General features: G+C 40.0%; 1 protein-coding gene across 1 annotated transcript; it reads left to right on the top strand.

Annotated features, from left to right (window-relative positions):
• Window positions 1-5,291: 5,291 nt before the first annotated feature.
• LOC150038113 (uncharacterized) lies at window positions 5,292-6,716 on the top strand. The gene is made up of 2 exons (XM_090311143.1): window positions 5,292-6,120; window positions 6,595-6,716. Exons 1-2 carry the CDS (start codon window positions 5,292-5,294, stop codon window positions 6,714-6,716), a joined length of 951 nt encoding a protein of 316 aa, XP_090167269.1.
• The last annotated feature ends 5,599 nt before the right edge of the window (window positions 6,717-12,315 follow it).

Below are 12,315 nucleotides of genomic sequence, written 5' to 3'. Positions count from 1 at the left end.
GTAGAGGAGGAAGCTTGTAGATTGATAACGGGCAGAAATGCACGTTATTACAGTGCTAAGTTATTAAATAATGAAAGTTTGCATTGATAAAATATGTAAGATTGCGTCCAAAAAGCATTAAGTTCATAACATTGTAGTCGCATGTGTCCATCGCATGAAAACAGTTAACTTATATATTTTTGTGCAGAATATGCGTTGACGCAAGGCGAAAAATGCGATAACGAGAAATCAACGATCGAACACAGCATTACCGCAAGGCTTTGCGGTGATTTGCGCTCGTAAGTATCTACTCAAGAAGGATTGTCGCATAGAGCCGGCGCAACTTGGTGGATGCATCTGGGTGAAAAGCATAATTAATCACGATGGAACAGAAAGCTGATGATGGTCGAGTCCGAATTAAGTTGACAAGCCGTTAACGAACTACTGTAGCAAGTACACTCAACTTTTTGGTGACAAATATTCAGCGCATCAGACAGAGATTTAATGCCATCCCATCAGAGCAATCATAAGAGAGAAGCAGCCTTTCACCTTGAAGCTTTATAAATACCGAAGGTAATCTTTAGTGAAGGAGTTTGGATAGTTAGAGAATTTTCCCTTAGATAGAATAGCCTTGTTCTTAGTTTTTCTTTTATTTAAGGCTGAAGCGAGAGAAGCGAGATTGTGCCGAGAGATCATTCCGGTGAACTTGAAAGAGTGCCGGAAGCGTTGAGATTAGAGAGAGGGTCAACTCCTGTGGAAGCAGGAATATCTTTTGAACAGAATAGAGTTGACAATGTAAAAGCCTTGGGAAGCAAGGGATTGCTAGCAGGCTCTCTATCCTTATCTTCCATTGTCATTTTGTACTTAAACTTATCTATAGAAATGGAATTTACTTCTTTATATTTGTTCACTCTCTGTTTATTACGCATGAGTAATTAAATATATCGAATGGGTTGAGAAGCCCTTAGCTAGCATAACTGGAGATCTTCACTCTATGCAATTACCTTGTATTATGTATGCATCATTCGTCCATTAGAGATACTCGGGAGGGTAGTCTAAAGGCAGAATATAGGCTTGGAAAAGTCAGGTTAGAATCTAGGCTCTGGAGAGTCAGATTAGAACACATAATCAAGAGATAGGAGCTTAGGAATAAGCATTATTTGCTATTAACGCATCGCATGCATCCTAGTGATAGGATATGATTGTGTGCGATCACCTTGTCTTTGTATGCATCTTGCATCATCGTATAGGAAAAAAGTGGAGACTTAGAAATAAGCTCTATAGACATTATTGCATTCAACACATGCGTCCTAGAACTAGGAGCACCACATTTGCATTGGAAAATGATTTGCTGTCGCATGAGTGTAGCATGATCGCATAGTTTGACGCATTCCCGAGAAATGCTAGCTAAATACCTTCTCAACCTGTTCCTCCGCATACTTAGTGCATCTACCACATAATCGATCTTTTCTCAAATCCGTCGCATACATTTATTTTATACCGCAAATAAAAACCCAAAACAACTATTTGATTATTTGGTTACCGCAAAGTCTTCTTGAAAATTATCACTGCATACTGTTTTCCCTAGTCCCTTAGTTCGACCCTAGACTTACCAAGAAACTCAGTGGAATTTATACTTGGATTCTGCTGAGAAAACTTGTTGCTTAATGCATTCCCATCACTGCATTTCATTCCATTATTTCATCACATAAAATAACGCATCAAGTTTTTGGCGTCGTTGTCGGGGACTTGGCAATTCAGTGTGCTAACGGTAATTTTTTTGATTTCTTTGCAGCTCTCAATCTCTGGCGAATTACGACCCAGAGATTGAGAGGACGTTCTGACAAAGACTAAGAAACAGTCACCAACAACAACAACCAGATAAAGATGATATGGCGGAGTACCCTGAAAACAGAGCACCAACTGAAAATAATGTCATGGCAAATCCAATCCTACTGGCAAACGATCGCAATAGGCCCATTCGAGACTATGCATAGCCAAACCTCTACGATTTCTCTCCAGGAATCATGAGGCCTGCCCTTGATGGATCCCGATTCAAAATGAAATCAATGATGCTGTAGATGATCCAGACTGCTGGACAATTTGGAGGATGGCGTGGCGAGGACCCGCATGCTCACCTCCGGAGCTTCATAGAAATCTACAACACTTTTGTGTTCCCGAACATCTCTACCGAAGAAGTTCGACTAACTTTGTTTCCATTTTCTTTGTGTGATCAGGTAAGAAAATGGGTGTATTCTCTCGAACCGAGAGAGATAACTTCGTGGGAACAGGTCGTGGAAAAGTTCATGAAGAAATATTTCCCACCAACTGAGAATGCTAGAAGAAGGAAACTAATAACCAATTTTGAACAAGAAACTGACGAATCACTCAACAATGCTTGGGCGAGGTTTAAGAGGCTAGTATGAGAGTGTCCACACAACGGATTACCAGACTGCTTGCAAATGGAGATCTTTTATCATGGATTGAACCATGCTTCGCAAACTGCTGCCAATGCAGCAGTAGTTGGTCGTCTGCTCAACAAAACATTGAGGAGGCCAAAAATATACTTGATCGCATTTCCAAAAATCACGAGGAATGGCGGGAAAGCGATCAAAGATTAAGAATTAAAGATAATGACGCAAATAATGGGGCCATCGAATCCCTTCAGAACCAAATGACTGTGATGATGAGTTTGATACAAGGCATCACAATCAACAGCACGGGAGCGAGCAAAGGGCAGATCAACACAATTGCTCAAACGACTGCAAGTTGTGTCATCTATGGAGATGCACATCCAATGGAAGAATGCCTAGAAATCCGCAGTCAGTATGCTTCATAAAGAATAATCCTTATTCCGACACGTACAACCCCGGGTGGAGATACCACCTCAATTTCGCATGGAAAAATCAACAACAAAGCTTTCAACCAGTGGCATAAAAAGAAGGGCCACCTGGATTTTTCCCACGAACCAACAGTCCAACGCATTACCAAGCCAGTAGTTTGCAGACACTGCAATCTTCGTCCTTAGAAAGCTTGCTAAAGCAGTACATTGAGAAAAATGAATCAGTGCTTCAGAATCAAGCAACGTCCATCCGAAATCTCAAAATTCAGCTAGGATAGATTACGAGCGAACTTAAAAATAGACTTAACTGAGCTCCCTCGCAATGCTGGAGGTATGGGGAAGGAACAATGCTTAGCAGTTTCCTTGCTAAGTGAGAAAACGACTGTGGAAGTAGAGGAGGAACCCATCACGACCAACTTGAATCTCGTAACAACCAAGGACCCGTTGACTTGTAATTTAGAAGAGCCTGAGCAAATGAAACAAGAAGTTTCGTCCATCCTCAAGCTTCTAGATCATGAGATAGAAAAAGTCCAGCTACCACCATCTTCGTAAAGATTGAAGAAGAAGTAGAATGATGAAGAAAAGATAGCGACAGTGGAAGTAACACAAAATGCGATGATCCCACAAAAAATGTGCGACCCAGGAATCTTCACGATACCATGCTCCATTGGTGGGGTCTACAGTGGCCAAGCACTATGCGATCTTGGGGCGAGTATAAACATAATGCCTCTATCAATCTTCAAACGATTGAATATTGGCACACTCAAGTGGTGAAGAAGCATGGCTAATGAGAATGTGGCACCCGTAGGGAACCAAAGGGAAATTTGCCAACACAAGATCCAGCTTTTTTTGCTACTGACCATAACATCCCTATGAGGGATTATGCGGCGTCGGATTTCTATAACTTCTCACCAGGAATCGTAAGACAAATGGTTGAGGAGAATGTAAGCTTTGTAATAAAACCAATTACGCTGTAGGTGACTTAGAATATGGGCCAATTTGTAGGATTACAAGGAGAAGACCCACATGTGCGTTTGATGAATTTTGTAGACATGTGCAACGAATTCTCCATGCCTGATGTGACTCAAGAAAGACTTAAGTTATATCTTTTCCCATATACACTCCGGGATGAAGCAAAGAGGTGGGCTCAGTCATTAGAGCCAAATGAAATTGACGCATGGGGACAGTTGGTTGATAGGTTCATGAACAGATTCTTCCCTCCAGCCGTCAACGCAAGGAGATAGAGGGATGTGTTGAATTTTGAGCAAAAGGGTTATGAAACCTTGAGCACCACTTAGGTGCAATTCCGACAGTTAGTGAAGAGTTGTCTACATATCAGGATTTTCGATAGTATTCTGATGGAAACCTTTTACAATGGCTTAGATCAATCAACGCATCTCGCGACATTCTGATGAGTGGATTGATACCAGGCTCAAGGTAAAAAGTCTAGAGCAAGAAAGAGTATAAAGTGCCGATGTGTCAACTGATACAATGAGTGCACTGGTCGATCAAATGACCATAATGACCTCACTTCTCCATACGGTGGCTAACCAACAGAGAACTCTCTCTCAAAGATCAGCGCAAGTTAATGCGTTTACTTACGTGGCCACAATGAATTGAAGCCAATGTGGAGAGGGACACCCACTAGAAACCATGGAATCAACAATCCGTATATTCTGTCTACGATGAATCATTTGGCAACATCTACAACCCTGGTTGGTGGGATCACCCAACTTCAAGTTAGGATGGGAATCACAACCAGGGGGGCCATAGTTTCTATCATAACAGTTATCAAAGGGATAGAGGAAACCCTCTGGTCTTCATTACTCCGGACTGTAGCCCAAGTAATTCTCAAGGTACACCACCCTGTGACCCACCATTCTTTTATGATACCTCTTGCAGCACCTCATCTCTGGAGTCATCGTTAAAACATTACATTGAAAAGAGTGAGGCAATGAGACAATCACAAGCTGACTCCCTTAAAGAACTAGAAGAGCAGATAGATCAGCTTACGAGGGAATTAAAGAAGAAAACACCTGGTACGTGACACAGCAACTAAGAAGCAACAAGGCAGCGAGGTAAAGAACAATGTCACGCAGTGACATTGAGAAGTGGCAAAACAACAGCCTATATGCCATCAGTACCAGATGCGACAACAAGACCAGTAGATCTAACTGTCGATGATGACCAATCAAATAGTAGTGGAAAAAGTACCAGTTCAGAAGAAAGTTCACCTACAAAAGATGAAGCTCCTCAAGACTTGAATTCTCAATCAATGCAACCTTTAGATAATGAAACACAGCAAGAACAGGACCTCAACAAATAGCCAACTAAACAAGAAGAAAGGCAGGATCCTCCACCTTTCCCATCCAGGCTGAAGAAGAAAGATGATAGCAAACAATTTTAGAGGTTTTTAGACGTTCTTCGACAGCTACACATTAACATTCCCTTAATAGAAGCATTAGAGCAGATGCCAAGTTATGTAAAATTTCTCAAGGATATCCTTGCCAATAAAAGAAAGATTGGGGAAAATGAAACAGTTGCGTTAACGTATGAATGCAGTGCGTTGTTTCAAAACAATATCCCTACTAAAATGAAGGACCTCGGGAGTTTTACATTGCCTTGCACGATAGGAGGGAAGATGGTCGGGAATGCGCTGTGCGATTTAGGGGCAAGCATAAATCTAATGCCCTTGTCGATTTTTAAGAAGCTGGATATCGGCAACGCAAGACCAACCACGATCACATTACAGTTGGTCGATAGATCAATAAAGCATCCTAAGGGCAAGATAGAGGATGTACTCGTGCAAGTGGACAAGTTTATATTTCTGTCAGATTTTGTCATATTGGATTATGAAGCTAACAGAGAAGTCCCTATCATCTTGGGTCGCCCATTTCTCGTAACAGGGCGAGCACTGATCGATGTGCAAAAAGGGGAATTGATCATAAGAGTCGACGATCAAGAAGTAAAATTCAACGTGTTCAATGCGTTGAAGTACCCAGGTGACATGGAAAACTGCCAATATATTGAGGAACTGTGGGAAGAACATTGGCACGAACCCCTGAAGGAGCTGGAGAAAGAAGATTTTGAAATCGGCGCAATGTTGGAGGAGGACTACGCCACGATTCATGCTGAATCAAAATTTGAACCGCTCAAGTTATCTGAACGGACATCACAATGCATTAAGCTATCTTTGGAAGAACCACCTGTGCTAGAGTTAAAGCCGTTGCCCGTGCACCTTAAGTATGCTTACTTAGGAAGTAACAACATGTTACCGATTATCATTTTCGTATCGCTGAGTAAGGAGAAAGAAGATGCATTCATACAGATCCTAATAAATAACGCAAAGGCCTTAGGGTGGACCTTGGCGGACATTCGAGGAATCAGCCCCTCGTATTGTATGCACAAGATTCGTCTGGAAGAAGGAAAAACAGGATCGGTAGAAAGGAAACGCCGCTTGAACCCGGCTATGAGGGAGGTCGTAAAGAAGGAAATTGTGAAGTGGCTGGATGTAGGAGTCATCTACCCGATTTCTGATAGCAGCTAGGTGAGCCCAGTGCAGTGTGTTCCAAAGAAAGGGGGGATGACAGTCGTCACTAATGACAAGAATGAATTAATTCCCACAAGAACGACTACGGGGTGGAGAATTTGCATGGATTATCGCAAGTTAAACTTGGCCACTAAAAAGGACCATTTTCCACTCCCGCTCATTGATCAGATGCTGGACAGACTTGTGGGGAACGAATTTTTCTGTATTCTTGATGGCTATTCAGGGTACAATCAAATAGCAATTGCACCGGAAGATCAGGATAAGACAACATTCACGTGTCTATTTGGTACGTTTGCATTTCGACGCATGACATTTGGACTCTGCAATGTGCCGGGCACTTTCTAACGATGCATGATGGCAATATTCTCAGATTACTTGGAGGAGTCAATCAAGGTATTCATGGATGATTTCTCAGTCTTCGACAATAATTACGACTCCTGTCTATCTAACCTTGAAAAGGTCTTGAAGAGATGCGTGGCAACAAATCTTGTTTTGAACTGAGAAAAATGCCACTTTATGGTGGAAGAAGGAATAGTTCTAGGTCACAAAATCTCTAAAGCAGGATTGGAAGTTGATCAGGCAAAAATTGACGCAATTTCCAAGTTACCCCTACCAGTGAATGTGAAAACATTTAGGAGCTTTCTGGGACACGCTGGGTTTTACAGAAGATTTATTCGCAACTTTTCCCAGATCGCAAGGCCCCTAAGTGCGCTCCTTGAAGATGACCGAGAATATAATTTTGATGATGCGTGCACCAAAGCATTCAACACATTGAAAGAGGCGCTCATCACCGCACCCATTTTGGTTACGCCAGACTGGACGCAACCATTTGCGTTGATGTGTGATGCTAGCGGATATGCTGTGGGCACAGTATTAAGACAGCGAAAGGATAAGATACTGCATCCTATTTATTATGCGAGTAAAACATTGAATCTTGTGCAGGAGAACTATACAACCACAGAGAAGGAAATGCTCGCAATGGTATTTGCACTAGAGAAATTATGACAATACTTAATCAGGACAAACGTTATGGTGTATACGGATCACTTTGCGATCAAGTATTTGATGACAAAGAAGGATGCAAAACCAAGGCTTATACGGTGGGTGTTGCTACTGCAAGAGTTTGACCTAGAGATCAAAGACCGAAAGGGCACCGAGAACCAAGTCGCGGATCATTTGTCAAGATTGGAGAATTACAAGGTTCAAGGTAAAGAAAAAGATATTGAAGAAAGATTCCCTAATGAGCTGCTGATGTCAGTAGGCATTAATGTTCCCTAGCATGCGAACATTGTGAATTTCATTGTTTGCTGTCAAATACCAGATGATTATACTTACCAGCAGAAGAAGAAGCTAAGACATGATGTCAAATTTTATTTATGGGACAACACATTCCTATATTGACTTGGTCCTGATCATGTATTACGCCGATGCATTCCTGAGCATGAAGTCAAGCACATTATGGATATGTGTCATGAGTCCCCTTACGGAGGACACTTTGGAGGGCAGCGACTGCTGCAAAGGTCCTACAGTATGGCTATTTCTGGGCAACACTGTTTAAGGATGCCCAAGCCCACGTTGTGCAATGCGACAGATGTCAAAGAATGAGGAATATGTGATAACTTGTAGAAATACAAGTTATTTATACCACCTTATCTAGATATTGCGGCTTAAAGTTAGTGAATATGCACCGATTGTATGAAAATTAGCTTCGAATTACAATAATTATAAATGATCGCAGTTACACCCACTAACACCATAAAGATGGAAGACAAGCCAAATTTTACTCTGTTTTGCAGGAAACCAAGTCACCGCTTGCACTCAAGGCTCATGAGAAGCTGATCAACGCATCTCTGTCACATTGCGCCTGTCAATTAACAATGAAGAGACGATTACTGCAATGACGACGCAATGCAACAGTTGATCCAGAGCTGACTTTCAACCGCATGCGGTAATAAAAATAACACCGTATGCGAACTCACGATCGAAAGATGCAGCTGAGCAATGCAAAAGCGGAGGATTGAGACACGTGTACAACTAACGGTTGTGCAGAATTGACGATCTGATTGCATAACAGAAGGAATAATATCCCTCCATCTTCGAAATTACCATAACAATCAGTGAGGACCATAAGGCTGGAGTCAAAGACCTGCATCTATAAATACCCCATAGATTTCAGAGAAAATTTATGCTACTTGGTACGGGGCGAATTGCTGCTAAAGTGTTGAGAGAAAAGGCGGAGCTGAATGCTTAATTGAAGAAATCCGAGAAGAAGACAAGACAAGGCCGAGAGGTGAGTCTCAGGTCTATTCTGCCAAATACCCGATTTGAAGCTCTGTGTAAAGACCTCTGCTACCGGTTGAGTAAGCCTGAGAGGGAAGCTCTTCCTATCATCAGATCCATCCAATCTGGCAAGCAGATCTCCATCGAATCGATGCCAAGATGTTGCCGCTTGTTTGTATCTATTCTATTTCTTTCATCGTTGTATTTCACTTTCTCTTTATCTCTTCATTCATACACCATGTATCAAACGCTTAATAAATATATTAAATGTTTCGATAGCTTTCATATTCCATTCTCTGTCTATTTACGTTCACCCATTTATCACTTTCTCCATGATGTTTTCTTAATTCCCTGATAGTTAATATGAATTAAACAAGTACTTAATCTGTGTTAAAGATATAAAATGCGTTTAGCTAAGGCATGCTAGACGACATCCTCTCCTGCAAGAGCATACGTGAAGATGCCCTTTTGATCTATCGAGAGAAGATTAGAAGAATGCGTTAACTAAAGCGAGTAGTACTTCCAGACATGGAAGCAACCTTGCGTTCATTACGTTAGTGTCTGTTTCACCACAAACATATGGGAGCGTGACCAATCACTGAAAGGTGTATACCAAGGGAAGAGCGGAACCGTATTTATAGCTTCAATGCAATTGATGACTTGCATTGTTTATATTATTTATCTTTCTCTTTCTATTCTGTTCATAAGATTTGTCACCGCATCCCATGTTCTTTGCATAACCTTCACAGCTAGCCTTGACTCCAACATCATGTATCAAGAAGCCTGTATCTTGTATCATCTAGCTTAGGTTTACTGTATCTTATTTTCATTATCGCATCTTTATTGCTTTCATTTACTTTACCGCAATTTTATATACTTGTACACAAAACATCCTTTTTAAAGATTGAAAAACCTGGTCGCATATATCACGAACATACCACAATAACCTAAAACAATCCCTGTGTTCGACCTCGGATCACATCGAGAAACTTGCGGTAGAATTACACTTGGTTCCATCGTAAGGAAACTTGTGACAATGCATGGTATACTACGTGAGCATCCATAATTAACGCATATCTAGTAGTAGTATTGTAAGTCCTCTCTTCTTCTACTCTTTCTTGGGATATTAGGAAGCACATAGTTGAGATTGAACTCGAGGACTTGAGATAAAGTTTGATGTGGATCTCTTGTTAAGATTTATAATTAAAAATAAAAATATTTGGATTGACGTTTATTTCATTTAGGAAGAGGAAATAAGGATTGGAGGAATAATTTGAGGTAACGAACCTAGTTAAGCATGTAAAGGAACTTCGATGATGAATTTGACATGCCTGGGATAGGTCAAAGTCCATTGTAAAAGTCAAATGTCAAATGGTCAAAGTCAAAGTAAAAAAAAAAAGTCAACATCTTGAAATGTGGTGAAATTTTGGTAATTTATGAGTTTTGATAGTAAATTTAGCTTGTTTAAGACTTATTGGGAAAACTAGCTGAAAATCAAAGGAAATTTAAGGGAAAAGTCGAGTTAAGACTGAATTTCGGACAATCTGAGTAGGGTTTAGTATTTTGATGTTTCCGAGCAGTAGAAATCGAATTTGAAGCTTAAATTTTGAGGTTAGTAAGTTAAGAGGTTTATTAAAAATTTTCTTAGAGAACGTTACAGCTAATTTTTACTGGAAATTGGTGAATTAATAGGAAAACCGAGAGGAAGAGGGAAAAAAAAAAAGAGAATTTGAGAGATTTTGGAAAAATTGAGGTGCTTTCTATTGAAATTTCTCATTGGATGGCTTTGAGGTTAAGGATTAATCATCTGGGCATGTGTTAACTGGAAATTGAAGCTGAAAAACGAAGAGAGAAAGGTAATTGCAAATTTGTTTAGTTTGGCCGACCGAAGAAGAGGAAAAAAGTTGTTTTCGAATTAGGGCCATTCTTGTGAAGGAAAATTGGGCAAAATAAAAGAAACTTAAAGAGTAAGTAAAGAAGAAGCTCTTGGGAGGCTTTATTTGAAGAAATTTTGCCGGAGAAGTAAGGAAAACGAAGAAAAACAGTGGCAGTAGAGTTATTGCGAAAACAGAGGATGCTCGGGTTTTTAGCAAATTCGTGGAGTTAGAGACTAATTCGAAGCTCCAAATTTAAAGGTAAGTTACTTATACGGTCCTTCTAGAGTTCTATGGTCTTTTATTTGATCGTTATTGGCTGGAGTTTCTGATTTTAAGTTCTGAAAATTCTGCTTTTTCTTGCCGGAAAAACAGGTGTACCGTAGAAAGATTAGTCGATTCTGGGAGTTCTAGGCCAATTCGGATGTCCAAACTTTGAGGTAAGTTAATTAAGAGGATGGATAAAAGGTTTGTATAGCCTAATTAAGCTTTAAATGGCCGTAAAATGATGAATTTAAGTCCGAAACGCTCACCGAAAAAACAGAGGTCAAATCTGGAAATTTCTGGGCTGGAGGTTGAAGAAAGAGTTGACTTTCCTGTTGACTTCTGTCTGTCATCTATTATCCGTCATTAAAAGCTGGAAAATAAATTTTAGGTTAATTAAGGTATTCTCAAGCATAATTAGGATCCAATTGGTATTGTTATGATACCTTAAACCTAAAATTAGAAGAAATTGGGATCTTAAGTCAACTATGAAGTTGATTAAGGGGTTAATATGAAGTAAACCCTAATTAGGATTAATGAGAAAAATTGAGAAAAATTGGAATAGAATTAGTTCTTATTGAAGATTAATTTTAAGGTTTAGAGCTAATTTTAAAGCAATTGAATGACCAAATTACAAAGCAAACTCTACCTTAGATCAAATTAGGGATTTGGCGAAAGTTCAAGTGAAATTGGTTATACTTGAAGATTAATTTTCAAATAACTGGATTATGATCATGTGGAGGATAACTAGAGGATTATCAATATAATTTCAGGATAAATGGGAGATGGAGAACCCGATATTATGAGGAGGAGCCGATTAACAGTGAGTGGTTTACTTTCGAATGTTTTGATATAGAAACTAATTATATATTATAGTATGTTATGATTTATAAAATGTGATGGCATGATCTGTTTTACTTGACTGATATTTCAAAAATGTTTAAATCATGATTTCTAAACTCTCGATGGTATTATATGATCTTGATTTATCAAAATGTAGTTTGGAACCAGAGTTTACACAATTGTGACTTGTATTGTTTTATATGAAAACCTCTTGATGTTGAATTTAAAAATGTTGAATGTTTGTGAAAGTGGTTTCAAACTACTAATTCTTGTACCCAAGAGATGGTTATTTTCCCGTGCTACTTGAATGTGTTTCAGTAGCATCGCTCAGGCGATCAGGGGGCTACCGGGTCAGATGTGGCCAGAGTATACCAGGAAGTCCATAGGAACCTGCACCTGTAGCGCCACCCAGGCTATCGGGGGGCTACCACTGAGGTCAGATGTGGCTAGAGTATATCGGGGAGTCCAGAGTAACCTGGGCCTGTGGTGTGTATTTATGCTTAGCCTTGAGGAAGCTCTGCGTGCATGTATGACCTTGTGATTTGGTTTACCCGCGAGGGCCATTCTTTGTCCAGAGTAACCCGCCATTGTAAATGAGTATTTTGGTACAGAGTTGGTATGGTTTTCTGATAACAACTGAATGCTTTATAATGTGTTTATGATTGTTGATCATGCCTTTTTTT

The sequence above is a fragment of the Benincasa hispida genome, chromosome 2 (genome assembly GCF_027475165.1).
Source record: "Benincasa hispida cultivar pf3 chromosome 2, pf3_genome.v1.1, whole genome shotgun sequence".
In the NCBI taxonomy this organism is placed as follows: domain Eukaryota; kingdom Viridiplantae; phylum Streptophyta; class Magnoliopsida; order Cucurbitales; family Cucurbitaceae; genus Benincasa; species Benincasa hispida.
Note: the sequence above shows the minus strand (reverse complement) of the source record. Positions and strands in the feature narration are given on the sequence as shown.